Below are 26,537 nucleotides of genomic sequence, written 5' to 3'. Positions count from 1 at the left end.
GCTTCAATCAATTTGCTTTATTCAATTGCATTTTTACAATGTAGCTAACGTCATTGGGACACGTGAACATAAGAACATTACGAAAGTTAAAGTTAGCTGGCCTAATTCTATTCATTTTATTGCGTATCCTTACAGTGCATTCGGAAAGTATTCAGACCCCTTTACTTTTTCCACTTTGTGACGTTACAGCCATATTAAAAAAAAATGTCTTCTTCAATGTACTCAATCTACACACAGTACCCACTAATGACAAAGCAAAAACATGTTTAGACATTTTAGCACATTTATTAAAAATAAAGAAAACGGAAATATATTACATTTATATAAGTATTCAGACCCTTTACTCAGTACTTTGTTGAAGTACCTTTGGCAGCTATTACAGCCTCGAGTCTTCTTGGGTATGACGCTACAAGCTTGGAACACCTGTTGTTACGAACCCAGTGGCTTTAAACGTCTAGGGTGGATGGACATGAGACCCGTAACATAATTCATGCAAATTAGGATGATGACATGGAACAGTGAGAACAAAAACTACACGACAACCATAAACTACCGTCAAACATAAAATGTTAATTTTTAAACACATGGTAAAGGTTTGGGAAAAAGGGCTGAGCAGGACCCAAGAAATGAAACAATAGTGTAAAAAAAACCTAAACTGATCTTGCCTGCCTCAAGAACCGCTAAGCTACTGCTAATCATACAAAAGTACAGTGGGTGGTCCGCTCAGGTCTAACTAGTGTTTTTAGACAGATTTCTTCCTACGGGTAATGTACGCCCAAGGGCAACTTGCTTAAACTCCCCTTTTCCCAGAAACACAAAGTTACCAAACAGAGTAATCAGCAAATGAGTGAGTACACATAAACACAGGATACCACAGTATCCATACTCACATACGGAAATAGTCTCTCTAACAACAAACACAACTGACCGGCTTTTAAACAATGGGATGTGTGATTGAAAAACCAGCAACAGGTGGTGCAATGCAGAGGAATGTTCACTGATTGGTCCACCTTAGCAATCAGCTGACACCTCAACGACCACCAATCAGGAACATACAGGACACCTGTGATTAGGGCAGAAGGAGAGGAAAAACACAAAAAGACACAGGATTCCTGTATCCGTAACACCTGTATTTGGGGATTTTCTCCCATTTTCTCCCCTTCTCTGCAGATCCTCTCAAAGCTCTGTCAGGTTGGATGGGGAGCATCACTGCACAGCTATTTTTAGGTCTCTCCAGAGATGTTCGATCAGGTTCAAGTCTGGGCTCTGGCTGGGCCACTCAAGGACATTCAGAGACTTGTCCCAAAGCCAATCCTGTGTTGTCTTGGCTGTGTGATTAGGGTTGTTGTCCTGTTGGAAGGTGAACCTTCGCCCCCAGTCGGAGGTCCTGAGCGCTTTGGAGCAGGTTTTCATCAAGGATCTCTCTGTACCTTGATTTGTTTATTTTTTTTTATTTCACCTTTATTTAACCAGGTAAACCAGTTGAGAACAAGTTCTCATTTACAACTGCGACCTGGCCAAGATAAAGCAAAGCAGTGCGATAAAAACAACAACACACAGTTACATATGGGGTAAAACAAAACAAAGTCAAAAATACAACAGAAATACATATATACAGTGTGTGCAAATGTAGCAAATTATGGAGGTAAGGCAATAAAATAGGCTATAGTGCAAAATAATTACAATTAGTATTAACACTGGAATGATAGATGTGCAAGAGATGATGTGCAAATAGAGATACTGGGGTACAAATGAGCAAAATAAATAACAATATAGGGATGAGGTAGTTGGGCGGTCTAATTTCAGATGGGCTGTGTACAGGTGCAGTGATCGGTAAGGTGCTCTGACAACTGATGCTTAAAGTTAGTGAGGGAGATAAGTGTCTCCAGCTTCAGAGATTTTTGCAATTTGTTCCAGTCATTGGCAGCAGAGAACTGGAAGGAATTGCGGCCAAAGGAGGTGTTGGCTTTGGGGATGACCAGTGAGATATACCTGCTGGAGCGCAGACTACGGGTGGGTGTTGCTATGGTGACCAATGAGCTAAGATAAGGCGGGGATTAGCCTAGCAGTGATTTATAGATGGCCTGGAGCCAGTGGGTTTGGCGACGAATATGTAGTGAGGACCAGCCAACAAGAGCGTACAGGTCACAGTGGTGGGTATTATATGGGGCTTTGGAGACAAAACGGATGGCACTGTGATAGACTACATCCAATTTGCTGAGTAGAGTGTTGGAGGCTATTTTGTAAATGACATCGCCGAAGTCAAGGATCGGTAGGATAGTCAGTTTTACGAGGGCATGTTTGGCAGCATGAGTGAAGGAGGCTTTGTTGCGAAATAGGAAACCAATTCTAGATTTAACTTTGGATTGGAGATTCTTAATGTGAGTCTGGAAGGAGAGTTTACAGTCTAACCAGACACCTAGATATTTGTAGTTGTCCACATACTCTAGGTCAGACCCGTCGAGATCCTGATCCTGATCCTGACTAGTCTCCCAGTCCCTGCCCCTGAAAAACATATCTGGATGGTGCCAGGTTTCCTCCAGACATGACACTTGGCATTCAGGCCAAAGAGTTCAATCTTGGTTTCATCAGACCAGAGAATCCTGTTTCTCATGGTCTGAGAGTCCTTAGGTGCCTTTTGGCAAACACCAAGCAGGCGGTCATGTGCCTTTTACTGAGTTATTGGCTTCCGTCTGGCCAATCTACTATAAAGGCCTGATTGGTGGAGTGCTGCAGAGATGATTGTCCTTCTGGAAGGTTCTCCCATCTCCACAGAGGAACTCTGGAGCTCTTTCAGAGTGACCATCGGGTTCTTGGTCACTTCCCTGACCAAGGCCCTTCTCCCCAGATTGCTCAGTTTGGCCGGGCGGTTGTTCTAAACTTCTTCCATTTAAGAATTAACAAATGTGCCAGCCTCCAAATGTCTAGATCACGTCTAGAGTCTAGATCACATTTCCCATGTAGTGGACATAAATTGGGCCCTACTGCCTAGTCTAGTTTTCAAGCCAATGAACCACACATTAGACTGGATTGTTCTGATGAATGTCCTGGAGGGTTGAATCTGGTAAGCATAATATTCATAAGTAGTCAAGTTTACAAAAATATGTAAAGTAATAAATTGGTTCAAATCTGGCTGAAATTCATGAACTCAAGCATATGATTCCGATAAGTTATGATTCCTTACCAGTTCCCACAAACAGCATTGATGTTCCCTCTGTGTCTGATACCTAGTAAAAAGAAACCTAAACTCAATAAAACATAAAAAACCATTGGGGTAATATAAATTCCTGTCAGCCATCTCCTTACCACATTGAGTATGATAGAAAATACTGTGGGTGTTACTCATTGACATACCTCTGTAGGGCTTTGTGTCTCTGGAATGGTCCTCTCTGGAAAGGTACAAGAATTAACATTGAGACAAAAACTAATTTAGAAATCGATAACATACACTGTATGGCATTGTCATGATTTTCAAAACATTCTTGTGTATTTCATTAATCTTGTGTGCTCTAATATTTATTTTAATTTATTTCAGTCAGTCATATGCCAAGATGGCGTAGCAGTACGGTCGTGTTCTCTTGTGTGTCCATGTAAATAGCCTGTTTTTTGTATTTTTTTGTATTTTACGTATATATTTCCCTATCACACTTTTCATCCTTCTACTAAATATACTTTCCTGCAACCCGCCTCACTCAATGTGGAACGGATTATATTATTTACTCACCTTTATCTAGAATCTCCAGTTGAAACTAGCCAGCCAGCTATCTAGCTACTTGCTATTAGCCACCGTTAGCAGTTTTTCACCATTGTCCATGGCCTACAATACCTACCAGCCAGCTCTAGCCTGGACTATTATCGGCCAGTCTGCACAGCGCGTTATCGACCCAGAACCTATCGGATTTTCTGCCGGAATCACTGGACCTTTAACACTGGATAATCGCAACTAGCTAGCTGCAACCAAATGAACGTTGTTGTTGGCTAATCAGCCTTGAGCTAGCCTTGAGTCAGGCACATCTCCCGGCTATCTACCTCTCTGTCAACCGGACGGGACCTCCTAGAGTCGACACGGAGCCCCGCCGATCCATCACGACTGGTCTGCCGACGTAATCGTCTGTGGTTTCAACAGGCTTCCCGTTGCGACGACCACGAAGATCCATCTGCTAGCCCCGGCCCGCTAGCACACGCAAACAACAACCGTGCTTCCTGCTCGCTGTGCTGTAGCACCAATTCGAACTGCTCTCGGACTCACATATTGCTGTTCACTGGACCTTATGATCACTCAGCTGCACAGCTGATGCCTGCTGAACTGTTCCTTTACACGGTACCCTGTCCTGTTTCTGTTTAGCCTCAGCCCAAACTTTATCGCCATTACCAGTTGTTGTCTTAGCTCTCTCTAATAACACCTGTGATTGCTTTATGCCTCTCTCCCATGTCAATATGCCTTGCCTATTGCTGTTCCAGTTAGTTCTTATTATACAATTTCACTGTAGAACCCCAAGTCCCTCTCAAACTGCCTCAAATAGTTCCTTTGTTCCACCCACCTTACACGCGGAGACCGGCTCAATCGGTGCCTCCAGTGATGCTCTCTTTCATTGTTACCCAACGCTTAGGTTTACCGCCACTGTACTCATATCATATCCTTGTCTGTACATAATGCCCTGAATGTTTTCTACAACGCCCGGAAATCTGCCCCCTTTATTCTCTGTACCCAACGCACTAGAAGACCAGTTCTTAAAGCCTTTAGCCGTATCCTTATTCTAGTCCTCCTCTGTTCCTCTGGTGATGTAGAGGCTAACCCAGGCCCTGCAGCCCCCAGTATCACTCCTACTCCCCAGGAGTTATCATTTGTTGACTTCTGTAACCGTAAAAGCCTTGGTTTTTTGTAACCGTAAAAGCCTCCTTCCTAAGTTTGAGTTATTCACTGCGTTAGCACACTCCGCCAACCCTGATGTTCTAGCAGTGTCTGAATCCTGGCTTAGGAAGGCCACCAAAAATTCTGAAATTTCCATTCCCAACTACAACATTTTCCGTCTAGATAGAACTGCCAAAGGGGGTGGAGTTGCAATCTACTGTAGAGATAGCCTGCAGAGCTCTATCATACTATCCAGGTCAGTGCCCAAACAGTTTGAGCTTCTACTTCTTATAATCCACCTTTCCAGAATTAAGTCTCTCACTGTTGCCGCCTTGCTACAGATCCCCCCCCCCCCCAGGTACCTGGCCCAGGTATCCTGGATGGATATCGATCTCATTCTGTCAGTAGAGGATGCCTGGTTGTTCTTTAAAAGTAATTTCCTCTCAATCTTAAATAAATATGCCCCATTCAAAAAAATACAGAACTAAGAACAGATATAGCCCCTGGTTCTCCTCAGACTTGACTGCCCTTGACCAGCACAAAAACGTATTGCGGCGTACTGCATTAGCATCAAATAGCCCCCGCGATATGCAACTTTTCAGGGAAGTTAGGAACCAATATTTACAAGCAGTTAGGAAAGCAAAGGCTAGCTTTTTCAAACAGAAATTTGCATCCTGTAGCACTAACTCCAAAAAGTTTTGGGACACTGTAAAGTCCATGGAAAATAAGAGCACCTCCTCCCAGCTGCCCACTGCACTGAGGCTATAAACACTATCACCACCGATAAATCTACAATAATCGAGAATTTCAACAAGCATTTTTCTACGGCTAGCCATGCTTTCCACCTGGCTACCACTAACCCGGCCACCAGCTCTGCACCCTCCGCTGCAACTTGACCATGCCCCCCCCCCCCCCGCTTCTCCTTCACACAAATTCATTAAAAAAAAAAAAAAAAATATATATATATATATATATATATATATACACACATTTTAGCAGGCGCTCAAACCCACAATCCTGACATTGCCATGCTCTACCAACTGAGCCACACGGGAACTTTACTGATACTCCCTGTATATAGCTCTATTCTTCTGGATTTTATTCTTGTGTGTTACCAAACTGCATCGTTTGGAAGGGCTCGTAAGCAAGCAAGTCTACACTCGGTGTATTCGGCGCATATGACAAATAACATTTGATTTAGTGCTGGATATTTCTCACTTGTTCATCTGGGCAATTAAAACAATAAATGAAACTACAATTCCCCCAAATAATCTCACCATATACATGATATTTTCTTTTTTTCCTTCTAGTTTTCATAATAGCCGTCACTGCTGCTATCACAGCTAGTACCACCACCACCACCACCACAACAGGATATATTATTGCAGCTATGGGAAGGGAGGTCTGTGGTCCACATTCAGAGTTGGATGAATGAGTTCCAGGTTTAATTTGCTGAAGCTTCAAGGTATCACATCTATAATAAGAGAAACAGACCACTGGTAACTGACAATTTGGTCACCAAACTTTCAGTTTTACATTCCTATGTGAGCATATTATTGTAGTATTTAGTTTATATTTTGAGGGAAATAACCATTTACTTACTGTGTGTATGGCTGGCAGGATGTAAATGATCCATCTGAATAAGTATCACCAGTGCAGTCAGCACACACAGTATCTGCAGATGTTGTTCCTGCACAAATACATGTTGAAACGTTAATGAAAAATTTGCATTCGGTTTTTCCCCCAACTTCTTTAATTCCATTAACTGTTAGTGATTATTCACACTGAAGTTAACAACTTGACTCAATTGAATTATGACAACACAATTAGTATAATGAGTGAGACAGAAGACCAACCTGTGTGGCTGATGTATTGACCAGGTTTACAGCTGCTGTGTCTCTGGGCTGCTCTACAACCATCCTTAGTTGGGTCTAGACAGTAGAACCCCTCCAGTGTCCCACAGACAGTGTCTGATGAAGGTCTACATGGCTGCTTTACCTTCAAACCCAAACCTATGGAGAAAACATGTCACCTGTTATCTGAAGCTAAATGTAAAGCCTGTTGTATTTCATTAAAACAACAGCTGATATAGTAAAGTAGCTCAGTGTTTACACCCAGAACACAGAATTCTCACCTGGATCACATGTGGTACAGTTGTTGCATGTTGTTTTCCCACTGGGCTCATCAAGGAATGTGGAGTCAATACAGGGCACACAGGAAGGTGTACGTGTAGATTTAGTACAATGACTATTTACACGATATCCTGTTGAAAAGAAAACCAGAAAATAATTACGTTTTGTTATTATTATTATCATAATTATTATTGTTTATTATTATTGTTACATTTTACATTTTTTGTATTGTCATTATTATAATTAACCCCTCATAAAAATACGCAATGTCCTTACCAGGCCAACACATTATGCAATCTCTATCGCCTAATTTATAGATGGGGCGATCATATGTGAAACAGGGTTCAATGTTTAGAAGTATAGAAGTTATATGTTGGTGTTGATTATGTATTAATGTCTGGTGATTCATATGATGTAAAGAGACGGTCCTTACCTGGCCAACACATGGGACAACATTCATCCCCTATTCTGTACTTGGCTCTACCACATGAGATACAGGATCCAATGATTCCAAGCACCAATATAATATGTACCTGGAAGTAGAGAACATTTTAGAAATAAAATCGCAAAAATCTAAGCTGATGGTGTTTATTCATAAAACCTACAGAAGTAGATAACAGAATTCTAACCTAAATATTCCCATTTCAAATATAATTATTGTAATTATGTGGGACCATTTTAAACAGGCTTTTGTGAGTGTGGTGGCACCCCCTGGTGTGCTTATTTTGTCTTTAAAGGTGTGACACCAAAGATAACCTAGGTCAGCGTTGAAAATGTACTTCTCTCCCCCACATTTTTTCTACGAAGGTTTCAGTAAAATGGACATAACTAGTAGGCTAATAATAACTGATTTATATTTTATAGAGGAAATATTTAAATAGAGAATTGGTTTTAAAACATGCCAAGCCACAACATGTGATAATCAGAAATGTTTCACTTACAGTCCATATAAAGCTTTGAAACGGTTCCATGGTTCCTCAATCATCACCAACTCACTGGAAGACCCACACACTGGATTTATGAAGTTCTTAGGAGTTTTGAAGTATCGAGATGAACTGACCTGTAGAATTAATGTATTTTAATACATGTCAATATAATCCTTTCAATTTGTAAATTATGATATCTTACTGAATTGAATCACTGAAAAAATAACTAATAAGCTAGTTATCAACTTTGAAGAAGAAGTATGAAACAGAATTAGGCAAGTAGTTATTAGAGAATGCTGCCATCTTTGACACTTGATACAGCTAAGACTGGAAGTTTTTGTAGCAGGTAAGGAGAGCATTTTCACTAACCCTAACCCCTTTCCTAACCTACCTCTCCTAACCTGCTGCGTGTACCAGTGACTGAAGGAACACGGTCTTCTTCCCTTTTTAACCAGCTCTTTTTAACCAGCTCATATTTAAAACAAATACATGTTAAAACACACTGGAGTCTGGCGATACAACTCACCACTATAACTGGGCCTCTGAGTCTGTTTTCTCCCTGTCGTGCTGTCTGTCTATGCATCTCTGCTGTCACTGTCTCTCTGTCTGTGATTCTCCTTGTTCTCCTCTAATGTCACTCTGTCTGTCTGTGATTCTCCTCTGCTGTCTCTCTGTCTGTCTGTCTGTCTGTCTGTCTGTCTGTCTGTCTGTCTGTCTGTCTGTCTGTCTGTCTGTCTGTCTCTGTTTCTTCTTGTTCTCCTCTGCTGTCACTCTGCCCTCCCTACCCTTTTGTCAGCTGGCATCACAGCAGTTCTTCTCTGCCACCCTGTCAATGACATCATCTGTATCCAGGACCATAAGGATTTCCTTTTCAGTTGTCATCAGCATAATGCCTCCAAGTGATCGTAGGATCAGGGTGCTCCTGAGTCGATGTTTTATGAATTTGAGAGTAGAGAAGCTCCTCTCACAGGTTACCTGGATGACAGACAGGGTGAGTAGGAACTTGTACCCCAGGCCTATAACATGGTAAGCCTCTGTCAACAAGATATACCACCATAGAAGTTGATAACAACATACAGAACAGTTCTTACATGTTGAACAACTTTTATTCATCCTCTCCACTTGTTCTTCATCATGTCCATCCGCTGGTATCTCACTCACATTCCTGGTTGTGTCCTTCTCCACTGCTGATGTTTTCACGCTCTCCCACTGACTGGTCAACTCACAATGCAAAGTGCTGACAGCTGCTCGGCTGGCAAACTTAAGCAAGAGTTTGCTTAGTTTAGCAAGTGATGTCTGGGGCAATCCATTATATTTTATCTCTGAGAACCTGCTGGGATCCAGATAAGCAAAGTCTGTGTACAATGTGCCTTGTGTCAGAAAGCGCTGATGGATGCTCTCAGTGTCTGTATCTATGATGACAAAGTGCACCTTAGTCTTGTAGACCCTCTCTGCATCTCTGTCAGTCTCATCCTGAGCCAACTCCCCAGGCATGGGCTTCCCCAGGCATCTCAGCTTACACTTCCTGTTCGGTGTCTTCATCCTGTTCTTGCAGCTTGTCAGTGTCTGTGGCCCTCTTCACAGCACACCAGTGTTTTTCTCCTATAGGAGAGAGCCGTCTGTGGCGAGTGTCCAGGCTTTTTCCCTCCACACATTAATTATTGTGTAGGACTCTGGAATTAACACTGCCAGGTTATTTAGTAGAGAACAGCAACACACTTGCTATAACTACTCCTATTGCTATAACGACTCCTATTGCTATAACTACTCCTATTGCTATAACTACTCCTATTGCTATAACTACTCCTATTGCTATAACTACTCCTATTGCTATAACTACTCCTATTGTTATAACTACTCCTATTGCTATAACTACTCCTATTGCTATAACTACTCCTATTGTCTGCCATCACAAGATTCAGGATGTGTGTAACACCACATGTACTTTGATTGACAGCAGTCCCATATAGATTGCAAAATAGTTGGGAAGAGATCTTTGACGTACCGATCCCATGGCATAGTGTTTATGAACTGACACGCAAAACGACACCGGATTCAAAAATTAGAATCTTTCAATTTAAATTATTATATAAAATTCTTGCTACCAATAGAATGTTATTTATATGGGGGATACAATCTTCCCAGCTCTGCAGATTTTGCTGTGAAGAGATAGAATCATTAGATCATTTGTTTTGGTTCTGTCCATTTGTAGCTTGTTTTTGGACACAGGTCCAGGAATGGCTAAAGGATTGCAATATTTACCTGGAACTAACCTTGCAGATAGCATTACTGGGTGATCTGAAAAGTCATAGTCAATCAATCAATAATATAATAATACTTTTAGCAAAAATGTTTATTTTTAATTCACAATCTGTAGAAGCAATGAGAATAGAAAGGTTCAGAACTTTTGTAAAACATCACAGTATGGTTGAAATATATATGGCAAATAGAAATCCTATATGGATGGTGTTAAGAGATAGATGGGAGGTATTGAATAGAGTTGAAGGATGGGACTAATAACAAATAACAACAAATAATAACAAAGATAGCTAATAATGTAAGCATACTGTGTCCATAATAAGTATATAGGTTGTATGTTGGGAGCTTTTGGGAAGGAGCACAGTTAGAAAGATATGGCATTTAGAGGCAAACCGGATGGACATCATGAAGATGATCGGAGAGGTTGAGAGTAGAAGAAGTTCAGGAGAAAAAAAATAAATAGATGTGTATATGTATATATATATATATATATATATATATATATATATATATGTATATGTGTGTGTATGTATGTATATATATATATATATATATATATATATATATATATATATATATATATATATATATATATATATATATATATATATATATATATATATATATATATATATATATATATATATATATATAGATATAGAATTATTGTAAAATTAACTCTGTCCATAAGGTGTAGATAGTGAGTATGGACCGGAAGTAGAGGCCTGGGCGTTGTTGTTCACTAATTTACTCCAAGTAGGGAAAGGATGGTGGGGTTGAAAAGTAATAAAGGGGAATATATATATATATATAAAAAATAAAAATAAAATATGGGGGATTGGAAGTGATGCAGACAATTACATTGATAGAAGATACAATCTATCTGCAATATTAAGCTGATCCTTCCCCCCAAGAATTTTTTTTTTTAAAAATTAAAAAAAAAAAAAAAAAAAAAAAAAAAAAAAAAACACCACATGTACTTGGTTGGGAGAGTTTGCGGATAGCAAGGCAGAGAAACCAAAGTCCAGTTGTAGTGTTTCAATGACGTCTTTAACTAACTGAACAAAGTACACGATGAATACAAAAGTATGTGGACACCCCTTCAAATTAGTGGATTAGTCTATTTCAGCCACACCCGTTGCTGACAGGTGTATAAAATCAAGCACACAGTCATGCAATCTCCATAGACAAACATTGGCCGTTGGAATGGCCTTACTGAAGAGGTCAGTGACTTTCAACGTGGCACCATCATAGGATGAAACCTTTCCACAAGTCAGTTCGTCAAATTTCTGCCCTGCTAGAGCTGCCCCGGTCAACTGTAAGTGCTGTTATTGTGAAGTGGAAACGTCTAGGAGCAACAACGGCTCAGCCACAAAGTGGTAGGCCACACAAGCTCACAGAACTGGACCGGCGAGTGCTGAAGCGCATAGCACGTAAAAATCGTCTTTCCTCGGTTGCAACACTCATTACCGAGTTCCAAACTGCCTCTGAAAGCAACGTCAGCACAAGAACTGTTCGTCTGGAGTTTCATGAAATGGGTTCGGACTAGGTGCCTTAGTTCCAGTGAAGGGAAATCTTAACGCTACAGCATACAATGACATTCTAGACGATTCTGTGCTTCCAACTTTGTGGCGACAGTTTGGGGAATGCCCTTTCTTGTTTCAGCATGACAATGCCCCCGTCGAGATTGGTGTGAAAGAACTTGACTGGCCTGCACAGAGCCCTGACCTCAACCCCATCGAACACCTTTGGGATGAATTGGAACGCCGACTACGAGCCAGGCCTAATGGCCCAACATCAGTGCCTGACCTCACTAATGCTCTTGTGGCTGAATGGAATCAAGTCCCCCACAGCAATGTTCCAACATCTATAATAATATAATATGCCATTTAGCAGACGCTTTTATCCAAAGCGACTTACAGTCATGCGTGCATACATTTTTTGTGTATGGGTGGTCCCGGGGATCAAACCCACTACCTTGGCGTTACAAGCGCCGTGCTCTACCAGCTGAGCTACAGAGGACCACATCTAGTGGAAAGCCTTCCCAGAAGAGTGGAGGCTGTTATAGCAGCAAAGGGGGAACCAACTCCATATTATCCAGTTTATCCAAATAAAATATTGAAATATTGATAATTTATTTGACCAAGACGCACACAGACAGAAAGACGCATCAATCTCAGATAAAGCATCCGAGCAAGTGAAACAGCGCCCCTCTGTCTCTGTAAGTGTAGACCATGTATCTGATGCTGTCTGGACAAAAGGAGTATGGCATGTCAAACTTTTTCTGTCCAGACAGCATCAGATACATGGGCTTCATCTAGTAAAACAGACAGCCGCTGTTTCGCTCACTAGTTTCAGGAAAAGGCGAAGCAAGAGGGCTCACTCTCGCCCAAATCTGTCCTGAATAAGCCCAATGCGTTTATATGGGCATAATATGCAGACCTAAGCTTGTCACCTGCATTCTCGCCTTTGGGACAACGACATAGGCATCTCATCATTATATACAGATCTCTGGTTTCAGCCACTTGCGAATTAGAAAAGAAAGTTGGCGGGTGCACTGTTCGGATGCTGGCTTCCCCTAAAGTAAATTGATGTTTTGCCAAAATTGTATAGTTACTCCTTTCTAAATAAAATCATTCAAAATACTTTACCAGAGAGCTTGACTTAACCACAGCTTTTTTTTTGTTTTATGCTGTGGGTTGTTTTAAATCACAAGTGCACAGGCCTATGCCTATTTGGGAAGACAGCAAGTTGGGCAGCGAGAGTGGCAATAGGCCTAGCTGATTATTGAGTTTCGGCTGTCAGTGAAAAGCATCTAAAATGTGTGAAGATAATGTGTCTTGAGTATAATTTAAAGTGTTTAGACAAGAAGAAGGGGAGGGTGTGTGGTGAAGATATGGGCGTCTCTCTCCAGAATGAATGCACTCAGCGCTCCAGAATGTGCTCTGCTGTCTCCTGACAATTCTTGAACATTCATTGTTTTATTGTGTGAATTGTTTGCCCTTTGATTATTTATTTGTATCGATTCCCCATTACATATGCAACCAGTAGGCCTAGTAAATGTACTGTTAATCCCTGTCATTTGGTTACATTAATTACTGTTAATGCATGCATTACAATAATTTACCGTTCTCATTCTCAGAGTGGAAACGTTGTTTGCAGAGTTTACAACCTGCTACACTTGTGAGAAACAAGTTTTGGTTCATTTCATAACCATCATTTAGGAGTTTTGTCCATTTTTTATTGTCTTTTGTTTGGAGTGCTCCATGTGAGCATGTGTGGTTTCTCTGTGCTGATAACGTTGAGGGAGCACCTGTGGCTGAACACACCAACCTCCTGAGTTGATATAATGTTGCACTTCACTAGTGACAGCTCAAGTCAAGACCAATAGAAAGGGAGGCAGACAGGCGGAGTAGAGATTAATGCGATTGAAAGAATCTGCATTTTCTTCAGGATATTGTCTACTGTTTTTATTTGTTGGCCTTAGGCCTATGTATTTTACTTAGTTGACGATGGAAGTTATAGGCCTACTGCTGAATTGGCCTATAGGCTATCTCTAAGTTCCATGTGCTAATGTCTTTAGACGCCAATGGCGGCTAAAGAAAAAATATATACAGTGGGGAGAACAAGTATTTGATACACTGCCGATTTTGCAGGTTTTCCTACTTACAAAGCATGTAGAGGTCTGTAATTTTTATCATAGGTACACTTCAACTGTGAGAGACGGAATCTAAAACAAAAAAACTGAAAATCACAGAAAACAACAAACATAAGAGGATAAAAAACCTAAAATAATAACAATAAAAACTGAACGTCTAAAAAGCACCCTAAGAAAAAGCAAAGCTAAAAACGTACGTTTTAAGATCTCTTTTTAAATATGTCTACAGTTTCGGCCCCCCTCAGGTTCTCTGGCAGGCTATTCCAGAGGCTGGGGGCATAATAACTACAGGCTGACTCTTCATGCCTAATTTGCTAATAAATTCATTAAAAATCCTACAATGTGATTTTCTGGATTTTTTTCCCTCATTTTGTCTGTCATAGTTGACGTGTACCTATGATGAAAATTACAGGCCTCTCTCATCTTTTTAAGTGGGAGAACTTGCACAATTGGTGGCTGACTAAATATTTTCTTTCCCCACTGTAACTTAAAAGCATGTCTGACATGTGTTGGGGTGCACAATCGTGAATTGATTTAAAAACCAATAGAATAATCTTAAAATGAATTCTAAAACTCACAGGTAGCCAGTGAGAGACCTTAAAACCGGTGTAATATGTATTTGTATTTATTATTGGTTCCTGCCAAGGCAGCAGCTACTCTTCCTGGGGTCCAGCAAAATTAAGGCAGTATATATATATACAGTGGGGAGAACAAGATTTTGATACACTGCCGATTTTGCAGGTTTTCCTACTTACAAAGCATGTAGAGGTCTGTAATTTTTTATCATAGGTACACTTCAACTGTGAGAGAATCTAAAACAAAAATCCAGAAAATCACATTGTATGATTTTTAAGTAATTCATTTGCATTTTATTGCATGACATAAGTATTTGATACATCAGAAAAGCAGAACTTAATATTTGGTACAGAAACCTTTGTTTGCAATTACAGAGATCATATGTTTCCTGTAGGTCTTGACCAGGTTTGCACACACTGCAGCAGGGATTTTGGCCCACTCCTCCATACAGACCTTCTCCAGATCCTTCAGGTTTCGGGGCTGTCGCTGGGCAATACGGACTTTCAGCTCCCTCCAAAGATTTTCTATTGGGTTCAGGTCTGGAGACTGGCTAGGCCACTCCAGGACCTTGAGATGCTTCTTACGGAGCCACTCCTTAGTTGCCCTGGCTGTGTGTGTCGGGTCGTTGTCATGCTGGAAGACCCAGCCACGACCCATCTTCAATGCTCTTACTGAGGGAAGGAGGTTGTTGGCCAAGATCTCGCGATACATGGCCCCATCCATCCTCCCCTCAATACGGTGCAGTCGTACTGTCCCCTTTGCAGAAAAGCATCCCCAAAGAATGATGTTTCCACCTCCATGCTTCACGGTTGGGATGGTGTTCTTGGGATTGTACTCATCCTTCTTCTTCCTCCAAACACAGCGAGTGGAGTTTGGACCAAAAAGCTCTATTTTTGTCTCATCAGACCACATGACCTTCTCCCATTCCTCGTCTGGATCATCCAGATGGTCATTGGCAAACTTCAGACGGGCCTGGACATGCGCTGGCTTGAGCAGGGGGACCTTGCGTGCGCTGCAGGATTTTAATCCATGACGGCGTAGTGTGTTACTAATGGTTTTCTTTGAGACTGTGGTCCCAGCTCTCTTCAGGTCATTGACCAGGTCCTGCCGTGTAGTTCTGGGCTGATCCCTCACCTTCCTCATGATCATTGATGCCCCACGAGGTGAGATCTTGCATGGAGCCCCAGACAGAGGGTGACAGGAGGGCTTCTTAAAGAAAAACTAACAGGTCTGTGAGAGCCGGAATTCTTACTGGTTGGTAGGTGATCAAATACTTATGTCATGCAATAAAATGCAAATTAATTACTTAAAAATCATACAATGTGATTTTCTGGATTTTTGTTTTAGATTCCGTCTCTCACAGTTGAAGTGTACCTATGATAAAAATTACAGACCTCTACATGCTTTGTAAGTAGGAAAACCTGCAAAATCGGCAGTGTATCAAATACTTGTTCTCCCCACTGTATATACAGTGGGGAAAAAAAGTATTTAGTCAGCCACCAATTGTGCAAGTTCATAGTCAAAACATAGTCAAAGATACAACAGAAAATATATATACAGTGTGTGCAAATGTAGTAAGTAATGGAGGTAAGGCAATAAATGCAAAAGGCCATAGTGCAAAATAGTTACAATTTCGTATTAACACTGGAATGATACAGTGGGGGAAAAAAGTATTTAGTCAGCCACCAATTGTGCAAGTTCTCCCACTTAAAAAGATGAGTGAGGCCTGTAATCTTCATCATAGGTACACGTCAACTATGACAGACAAAATCTGCAGACCTAAAATCCAGAAAATCACATTGTAGGATTTTTAATGAATTTATTTGCAAATTATGGTGGAAAATAAGTATTTGGTCAATAACAAAAGTTTCTCAATACTTTGTTATATACCCTTTGTTGGCAATGACACAGGTCAAACGTTTTCTGTAAGTCTTCACAAGGTTTTCACACACTGTTGCTGGTATTTTGGCCCATTCCTCCATGCAGATCTCCTCTAGAGCAGTGAAGTTTTGGGGCTGTCGCTGGGCAACACAGACTTTCAACTCCCTCCAAATATTTTCTATGGGGTTGAGATCTGGAGACTGGCTAGGCCACTCCAGGACCTTGAAATGCTTCTTACGTGGCTTCCACTCCTTCGTTGTTTGGGATCATTGTCATGCTGAAAGACCCAGCCACGTTTCCTCTTCAATGCCCTTGCTGATGGAAGGAGGTTTTCACTCAATCTCACGATACATGGCCCCATTCATTCTTTCCTTTACACGGATCAGTCGTCCTGGTCCCTTTGCATAAAAACAGCCCCAAAGCATGATGTTTCCACCCCCATGCTTCACAGTAGGTATGGTGTTCTTTGGATGCAACTCAGCATACTTTGTCCTCCAAACACGACGAGTTGAGTTTTTACCAAAAAGTTATATTTTGGTTTTATCTGACTATATGACATTCTCCCAATCCTCTTCTGGATCATCCAAATGCACTCTAGCAAACTTCAGACAGGCCTGGACATGTACTGGCTTAAGCAGGGGGACACGTCTGGCACTGCAGGATTTGAGTCCCTGGCGGCATAGTGTGTTACTGATGGTAGGCTTTGTTACTTTGGTCCCAGCTCTCTGCAGGTCATTCACTAGGTCCCCCCGTGTGGTTCTGGGATTTTTGCTCACCGTTCTTGTGATCATTTTGACCCCACGGGGTGAGATCTTGCGTGGAGCCCCAGATCGAGGGAGATTATCAGTGGTCTTGTATGTCTTCCATTTCCTAATAATTGCTCCCACAGTTGATTTCTTCAAACCAAGCTGCTTACCTATTGCAGATTCAGTCTTCCCAGCCTGGTGCAGGTCTACAATTTTGTTTCTGGTGTCCTTTGACAGCTCTTTGGTCTTGGCCATAGTGGAGTTTGGAGTGTGACTATTTGAGGTTGTGGACAGGTGTCTTTTATACTGATAACAAGTTCAAACAGGTGCCATTAATACAGGTAACGAGTGGAGGACAGAGGAGCCTCTTAAAGAAGAAGTTACAGGTCTGTGAGAGCCAGAAATCTTGCTTGTTTGTAGGTGACCAAATACTTATTTTCCACCATAATTTGCAAATAAATTCATTAAAAATCCTACAATGTGATTTTATGGAGAAAAAAATTCTCAATTTGTCGGTCATAGTTGACGTGTACCTTAGATGAAAATTACAGGCCTCTCTCATCTTTTTAAGTGGGATAACTTGCACAATTGGTGGCTGACTAAATACTTTTTTTCCCCCACTGTATATGCCCTGTGGTTATATGGATGTATTCTGTATAAATTATGTGGGTATTTTGTTAGCAATGAGCCGTGTGGATGCATTATACATTCAAGTTCATGCAGTTGTGTGAGGATGATGGTGCTGCTCAGTAGTGCTGTGTAGTTGCACTCCTCTGATCATTCATTAGTGAAGTCACAGCCATGTTAGGTTGTATTGCCCTGTGCAGCAGATAACCTATAAATAATATGGCTACAATAGGTTATGTAATTGGAGGTTGTATTAAGCCTATACCTGCCATTTACTATTGTATTTCATTTCCCCTTTTTCAGAACCACACACAAACTCTTGGTTAACACAATTGTCAAGCCATACACTGTACTGTGGTCCTCTGTAGCTCAGCTGGTAGAGCACGGCGCTTGTAACGCCAAGGTAGTGGGTTCGATCCCCGGGACCACTCATACACAAAAAAAAAAATGTATGCACGCATGACTGTAAGTCGCTTTGGATAAAAGCGTCTGCTAAATGGCATATTATATTATTATTATTATTATTATTACTGTGCCGTTACTGCTCTGTGAATCAGCGTCATTAAACAACCTCAACTGGAATCATACCGGTCTGTTATCTGCGCCCTTACAAGCACCTGGGAGAGAACACATAGTGCTAAGTAAAACCTAACCCTACAGAATATACAGTCCACCAAGTCCTCAATGTGTTGTTATGTGTTAATCACATGAAGACTACGTTACCCAGCAGGCTATGCGAGGGGGGGAAGTTGAAGTATGCCTTGCATGGCTACACAAGGAGATTGCTAGCTGAAGTATCAGTTTATTAAAAGTAGTTCAACCTACGCCCCGGTTTGTCATTAGTTAAAGGAACAAACATAAGATGGTGTCAGATTGATAGTCGCTATGACGAGACAGAGAAAAGAAAGGAGTAACTCTGCAAATTTCCACAACGAAAATTGAACATTCTACCACAAGTCAAGTGAAATGAGTAGTCGAAGATGCTAGCTTGCAAGAGCGATGCCAACGAGCCACAGCAGCACTGGAATCTGTTGACGAGCAAGTTGACGAGCAACCTACTGAAGTAAGAGAAATTGAAACGGTTCATGTTTCCCGTCACGGATAGGCTTAGTCCTCCTACTCTTATGCAGTTAACAGGCAATCTAACTGACAATTGGAAACGTTTCAAGCAGAGATTCAATATCTACCTAGCAGCCAGTGGAGCAGGGGGAGATGACGACAAATTGAAAGCTTCAATTTTTCTGCATGTTAAATGGAGAGGATGCATTGGACATTTACAATAGCTTTCAGCTAGATGACGCAAACTTGACATTGACTGTACCAAGCCAGAACGTCACGTTTGAGAGATACAAGTTTTTCCCTCTCATGATCAGAAACAGGGAGTCAGTTTTGACCAGTACTTGGCTGAGCTGAACACACTGAGCAAAACGTGTGAATTTGAAAATCTGAAAGACTCACTAGTGAAAGACAGGATAGTCTGTGGCATACTTGATAATGGACTCAAGGAGAGATTGCTGCATAAGCAAGATTTAACTTTGGATAAAGCAGTGAATGTGTGGAGCAGCTGAAACCACCAGAGCACAAGCTAAAGAGCTGAGCAGGGATGAGACGTCAGTACAATAAAAAGAGAGGAGCAACACAACACTTTACAAAACAAAAACAAGCAAAAGAGAAATGAAAACACTACGTGTGGATAATGGAGTTACCCACAAGCCCAAAAAATTGCCCTGCATATGGTAAATCGTGTAACAACTGTGGGAAAAATAATAATTTCTCAAAATGCTGCAAAGCTGAGGCTACAAAGAAAAAGAGGAGACTGAAGGATTCTTTGTTGATTCTGTGGAAATATGCAATGCAGTAAAAGCTGAATGGATTGTGCCATTGACTGAATGAAACTATAATACCATTCAAGCTCGATACTGGAGCTCAGGTAAACCTGTTGTCGCTGGATGACTACAAAACACTGAAAGTGAAGAGCAAAATACACCCTGTGAAAATCAAGGTTACTGGTTATACTGGGGAGAACGTACCAGTTAAAGGAAGGTTAGTGGTTATACTGGGGAGAACGTACCAGTTAAAAGGATGGTTAGTGGTTATACTGGGGAGAACGTACCAGTTAAATCAAGGTTAGTGGTTATACTGGGGAGAACGTACCAGTTAAAGGAAGGTTAGTGGTTATACTGGGGAGAACGTACCAGTTAAAGGAAGGTTAGTGGTTATACTGGGGAGAACGTACCAGTTAAAGGAATCTGCATAGTAACTTTACAGCACAAAGGAAAACAGTTCAAAGAACAGCTGCTGATCGTGGAAGAGAGTGTACAGCCTATTCTAGGAATCAGAGCATGTGAAAAGCTCAATTTGGTGAAAAGAGTATGTAGTGACATCAGACTGAAAATGACCAAGAGTCGCTACTGGCTGAGTACGAGGACGTGTGTGAGGGTCTCGGATGTTTACCTGAAGAACACCCGAGTGGCGCAGTGGTCTAAGGCACTGCATCGCAGTGCTAACTGTGCCACTAGAGATCCTGGTTCGAATCCAGGCTCTGTCGCAGCCGGCCGCGACCGGGAGACTCATGGGCGGCGCACAATTGGCCCAGCGTCGTCCAGGGTAGGGGAGGGAATGGCCGGCAGGGATGTAGCTCAGTTGATAGAGCATGGCGTTTGCAACGCCAGGGTTGTGGGTTCGATTCCCACGGGGGCCAGTATAAAAAATATATATATATATATATATATATATATTAGGGGTGTAACGATCCATCTACTACATCGATGTATCGATTTATATTCATATGATCCAACTACATCGATCTGTGCTCGGCGAGGTGGCCTTTTGGACAACATATATCGATCTAACATCGTTTTAAAATGTAATAAATCGATTGTATCGATACTAGGAAATAACCCATTGGATTTAAGCACGTCAGACTTTATATGCAGGGGTGCACATAACTGGTACGCAGATACGCAAGCGCGACAAAAATCAGGAATGCGTAATGCCACTTGTGTTACTACGCGCCTTTGCGTACTTGACCGATCTTCTCATCTAACCTTACACATGACATGTTGCTTGTCAACTACTGTCAGGGATGTCCAAAAAGCAACAGACATTAAGCAGATTCTTTGGCGTTTCGCCACCTACAAAGAAACGCCAACTGGAGCCAGAGCCGAAGAAAATACTTTTTTCGGAAAAGTGGCTTGAAGCTAACGATGAGCGCACTGAAATGTGGTGCAAGATTTGCCGCTCAAATCCACATCTAGCAGACAAAACAGGTGCATTTTATAAAGGCTCAAAGAATTTCAACCATCCTTTATTTGACAAACATGAAAAGAGCAAGGAGCACACGAATGTGGCGCAAGCCATTGCTAAAAGCTAGCCGAGAATAAATGTCCAGTCGCCGAGACAAGCTGAATGAAGAACAGCGGCAAGCTCTGTTTAATATTTTTCTCTTTCCATAAAGCTAAACACGCACGTCCCATGTCTTCCTATTCTGAGGATGTTCCTTTACTGAATGCTTTTTGATGGATCTGAGGACATCACAAAAACTGAGCAGGAAATAGTTTACATTGTGTCTGTGTCCAGCAACGGAGAGTTTACTTCGGACTTTATTGGACTGATTGAATTGGGTGCTGACCGAACCGCACAGGCCATAACAGACGGACTTGTGAGACTTTTGGTAAGTTTCATAATACCAGATGGTCTGCATGGAGTCATGAAACACTGTTAAAAATATCAAGACTATTGCCAGCCATTAAAATGCAACTGGTTACCAGGTATTTATTTCAGTCACACTGGTTGAATTTTTGGCTAAAAGGTTACTGAATCGATTTCAAGTCACTGAATCGTTTCGGATCGTATCGTTCTAAATGAACCAATATCGTCCTTGAATCGTATTGACAACCACGAATCGTGATACAAATCGAATCGTTGTTAAAACGAATCGTTACACCCCTAATATATATGTATTCACTAACTGTAAGTCGCTCTGGAAAAGAGCGTCTGCTAAATGACTAAAATGTAAATGTAAATGTACTGATGACAAAAATTACTCCAGTTGTACATGCGTGCAGGAAAGTTCCATTTGCACTGAGGAAAAAGCTCAAGGAGGAACTCAGATGCATTGGAAAAGATGGACGTCATCACAAAAATGTATGAACCTACAGATTGGGTAAGCTCACTGGTTATTGTGGTGAAAAAGAACAGCGATCTCAGGATATGTCTAGACCCGAGAGATCTCAACAAAGCTATCAAGCATTTCAAGATGCCAACCAGAGAAGAGAATGTTGCAGTTTGTTGGAGCAAAGTGGTTCAGTAAGCTTGACTCATCAGGATTCTGGCAAATGAAGCTAGATGATGCAAGCTCAAGGCTATGCACATTCAACACACCTGAGGGCAGGTACAGATTTCTTCGTCTACCATATGGGATTCTCTCAGCACCAGAGGTCTACCACAAGACTATTCACATGATCTTCGAGCACATTCCAGGAGTAGAGACCATGATGGACGACATTATTGTCTGGGGGGGGGGGGGGGTCCACAAAAGAAGAACACAACGCGCGTGCGTGTGAGACAAGTGCTGGACCTGACACGGAAAGTCAACCTGAAACTAAACAAGGACAAATGCGAGTTTGGTGTGAAAACACTTACAGTGAGGGAAAAAAGTATTTGATCCCCTGCTGATTTTGTACGTTTGCCCACTGACAAAGAAATCATCAGTCTATAATTTTAATGGTAGGTTTATTTGAACAGTGAGAGACAGAATAACAACAAAAAAATCCAGAAAAACGCATGTCAAAAATGTTAAATTGATTTGCATTTTAAATTAGGGAAATAAGTATTTGACCCCCTCTCAGAAAGATTTCTGGCTCCCAGGTGTCTTTTATACAGGTAACGAGCTGAGATTAGAAGCACACTCTTAAAAAGGGAGTGCTCCTAATCTCAGCTTGTTACCTGTATAAAAGACACCTGTCCACAGAAGCAATCAATCAATCAGATTCCAAACTCTCCACCATGGCTAAGACCAAAGAGCTCTCCAAGGATGTCAGGGACAAAATTGTAGACCTACACAAGGCTGGAATGGGCTACAAGACCATTGCCAAGCAGCTTGGTGAGAAGGTGACAACAGTTGGTGCGAATATTTGAAAAGGGAAGAAACACAAAATAACTGTCAATCTCCTTCGGCCTGGGGCTCCATGCAAGATCTCACCTCGTGGAGTTGCAATGATCATGAGAACGGTGAGGAATCAGCACAGAACTACACGGGAGGATCTTGTCAATGATCTCAAGGCAGCTGGGACCATAGTCACCAAGAAAACAATTGGTAACACACTGCGCCGTGAAGGAATAAAATACTGCAGCACCCGCAAGGTCCCCCTGATCAAGAAAGCACATATACAGGGCCGTCTGAAGTTTGCCAATGAACATCTGAATGATTCAGAGGAGAACTGGGTGAAAGTGTTGTGGTCAGATGAGACCAAAATCGAGCTCTTTGGCATCAACTCAACTCGCCGTGTTTGGAGGAGGAGGAATGCTGCCTATGACCCCAAGAACATCATCCCCACCATCAAACATGGAGGTGGAAACATTATGCTTTGGGGGTGTTTTTCTGCTAAGGGGACAGGACAACTTCACCGCATCAAAGGGATGATGGACAGGGCCATGTACCGTGAAATCTTGGGTGAGAACCTCCTTCCCTCAGCCAGGGCATTGAAAATGGGTCGTGGATGGGTTTTTCAGCATGACAATGACCCAAAACACATGGCCAAGGCAACAAAGGAGTGGCTCAAGAAGAAGCACATTAAGGTCCTGGAGTGGCCTAGCCAGTCTCCAGACCTTAATCCCATAGAAAATCTGTGGAGGGAGCTGAAGGTTCGAGTTGCCAAACGTCAGCCTCGAAACCTTAATGGACTTGGAGAAGATCTGCAAAGAGGAGTGGAACAAAATCCCTCCTGAGATGTGTGCAAACCTGGTGGCCAACTACAATAAACATCTGACCTCGGTGGCAAAACCCTTGTTGGCAATCACAAAGTACTAAGTCATGTTTTGCAGAGGGGTCAAATACTTATTTCCCTCATTAAAATGCAAATCAATTTATAACATTTTTGACATGCGTTTTTCTGGATTTTTTTTTTCTCTGCATACTTTTTACTAAACAGTATGTGCTAAATAGTAAGCGACGATGAGTACATAGTATGGGTCTTCGGACAAAACCAATGCCTCCCATTTACTGCAAGAGGCCTACTGAAATATTGTAGTGTGTGAGATATTGTAGGCTACCTGTAGAAATGTGCCTGCCTCTTGTTTACTGGTAATATGTAATTGTTGTACAACATTGAAAAAGCTCATGTAAAAAAATGAACATTACCTTTATTACACATTGGGCAGCACTGCCCATCAGATGTTTTGTATTCTGCTGGACCACAATCCTTTCCAAATACAAGCATAAAATGAAAACCTGAAACAGACAACAAAAAGATGCATAGGTTAAGTGCCAGTCTCTCTGTGCTCTCTTGACAACTTCTTAATTCTCATACCATGCCCTTGACAATGACATAGGAGTTAAATAGTACAAACTGACAGGAACTTATTAAAACGTTAATTATGACTTTGTGTCTTCCTTCCCCTAATAAGTGGAAATCTACAGGATGGTGGCCGACTGTCAGACTGACTAAAGACGACATCGATCTGTCGACTTCGAGTCAGGGGAGCTGCCCACACAGAAATAGTGACCATGTAGCCTACCCTACAGGGGAGCTGCCCACACAGAAATAGTGACCATGTAGCCTACCCTACAGGGGAGCTGCCCACACAGAAATAGCGACCATGTTTCCTATCCTACAGGGGAGCTGCCCACACAGAAATAGCGACCATGTAGCCTATCCTACAGGGGAGCTGCCCACACAGAAATAGCGACCATGTTTCCTATCCTACAGGGGAGCTGCCCACACAGAAATAGCGACCATGTAGCCTACCCTACAGGGGAGCTGCCCACACAGAAATAGTGACCATGTAGCCTACCCTACAGGGGAGCTGCCCACACAGAAATAGTGACCATGTAGCCTACCCTACAGGGGAGCTGCCCACACAGAAATAGCGACCATGTTTCCTATCCTACAGGGGAGCTGCCCACACAGAAATAGCGACCATGTAGCCTATCCTACAGGGGAGCTGCCCACACAGAAATAGCGACCATGTTTCCTATCCTACAGGGGAGCTGCCCACACAGAAATAGCGACCATGTAGCCTACCCTACAGGGGAGCTGCCCACACGGGAATAGCGACCATGTAGCCTATCCTACAGGGGAGCTGCCCACACAGAAATAGCGACCATGTAGTTTATCCTACAGGGGAGCTGCCCACACAGAAATAGTGACCATGTAGCCTATCCTACAGGGGAGCTGCCCACACAAAAATAGCGACCATGTAGCCTATCCTACAGGGGAGCTGCCCAAACAGAAATAGTGACCATGTAGCCTACCCTACAGGGGAGCTGCCCACACGGGAATAGCGACCATGTATACTACCCTACAGGGGAGCTGCCCAAACAGAAATAGTGACCATGTAGCCTATCCTACAGGGGAGCTGCCCACACAGAAATAGCGACCATGTTCCCTACCCTACACTTGCGTAGCACGATGCGCAATCCATTTCTGGTCAGAAATACTGTAACATCAGATGAGTACGCTAGACTAATCACAAAGTAACTCTGAATATTTAGCTAAGTCCGTCATAAAACGTTAATGTAATCATCATTGGGGGTTTTATCTCAGTCATCAGACTGAAACTTCTGAATGTACCACAGGACTTCCTCAGCTCCCCACAACCTTATTGCATGTTTTTCTTCTCATATATTGTCTAGCTAATGACGTAAACCAGATTGTTGTAGCTAGCTATAACGTTACATGCCGACTATTTTAAGGGATAGTGCTACCAAATATAAATTGTTCTGTGGTGCAACTGCTCGGCAAGGAAGGATGAATTAAACACAGATGAAAGCATTTGGAGTCAACATGATCGCTAGCGTACGTCTTATTGCTTCAGCAACATGCCATGGGTGTGGTGGTGGCTGCAAAGTCAGTTAGTTACTAGCTAGCTCGCTAGCATCGTTAGCTAATTAAATCTCAAATCTGATAGTTGGACAATTTCATTTGTCAGGACACTAACTAGCTAGCCAATTTATATCACACTTTTGTAAAACCTAAATGTAGCTATACCAGCCAACTTACCAATGAGGAAATACTGTTCAGACGAAAGGCCTACCATTTTGACTTGATAAAGACGTCAGAACGCTCTACGCTGTGACGATAAATTAATAGTTGGCAAGTATCAGTATTATGCCACATGCTTTTTAACACTTATTTGTACATTCTGTCCCTCTGTTGGTTTGCAACTTCTTATTCTTCTCCAGTGGGGTTTATCAGCGGTTGGCGTCCAACGTTATGGTGCATTACAGCAACCTACCGTACTGGAGTGTGGAACAGAGACTGGGAGAATCTAAATCCTACCCATCAACCCCGTTGCTCATGACAAGCATATCAAGCAGGGTGAGGTCACAATCATATCCGGTGTAATGCTCACAATCATATCCGGTGTAATGTCATATTGGCCCCGTTAAAATGATTTTAAAATGCATATTTTCTTCCATAAAGTATGACTGGAAACCATTGAATTTAGTATAATCGGTCTGAAATATTAGGAGGTACAGTATACAAATGAACTTACCTGGCCTACTCACACCCTTGCAGTTCACATTTTGCTTTAATACATTTTTACAATGTAAGGTCATTGGAACACTTGAACATAACATTTTACTGCAGATCCTCTACTTATTAATCCCACGATTGGACAATGGAGATGTCTCCATACTTACACAGAAACATCATA

General features: G+C 41.9%; 1 protein-coding gene across 3 annotated transcripts; it reads right to left on the bottom strand.

Annotated features, from left to right (window-relative positions):
• LOC311148026 (tumor necrosis factor receptor superfamily member 5-like) lies at positions 1 to 26,135 on the bottom strand. 3 transcript variants are annotated; one of them, XM_084184912.1, is made up of 10 exons: positions 25,880 to 26,135; positions 24,019 to 24,108; positions 7,418 to 7,517; positions 6,987 to 7,115; positions 6,709 to 6,864; positions 6,455 to 6,542; positions 6,130 to 6,326; positions 3,355 to 3,389; positions 3,185 to 3,227; positions 1 to 1,513 (listed from the first exon to the last, which is right to left on the bottom strand). In XM_084184912.1, exons 2-10 carry the CDS (start codon positions 24,046 to 24,048, stop codon positions 1,497 to 1,499), a joined length of 795 nt encoding a protein of 264 aa, XP_084041038.1. In that variant the 5' UTR covers positions 24,049 to 24,108; positions 25,880 to 26,135; the 3' UTR covers positions 1 to 1,496. The 3 variants fall into 3 exon arrangements, with proteins under 3 accessions (XP_084041038.1, XP_084041036.1, XP_084041037.1); XM_084184910.1 differs by having other exon boundaries at positions 552 to 3,061; XM_084184911.1 differs by lacking the exons at positions 24,019 to 24,108; positions 25,880 to 26,135 and adding exons at positions 7,926 to 8,885; positions 9,002 to 9,333 and having other exon boundaries at positions 552 to 3,061.
• Between the last annotated feature and the right edge of the window lie 402 nt (positions 26,136 to 26,537).

The sequence above is a fragment of the Coregonus lavaretus genome, assembly GCF_964263955.1.
Source record: "Coregonus lavaretus genome assembly, chromosome: 20".
NCBI lineage: Eukaryota > Metazoa > Chordata > Actinopteri > Salmoniformes > Salmonidae > Coregonus > Coregonus lavaretus.
This window is presented reverse-complemented; position numbering and strand designations above follow the sequence as displayed.

Bases quoted from the DNA above. Each gene is read 5' to 3' on its own strand.
- LOC311148026 (XM_084184910.1), bottom strand. From the start codon at position 24,048: ATGGGCAGTGCTGCCCAATGTGTAATAAAG. The intron at 7,116-7,417 runs GTAAGGACCGTC...TCTTTTCAACAG, and splicing joins TTGTCCCATGTGTTGGCCAG to GATATCGTGTAAATAGTCAT. The intron at 6,327-6,454 runs GTAAGTAAATGG...CTCTTATTATAG, and splicing joins TCCTGCCAGCCATACACACA to ATGTGATACCTTGAAGCTTC.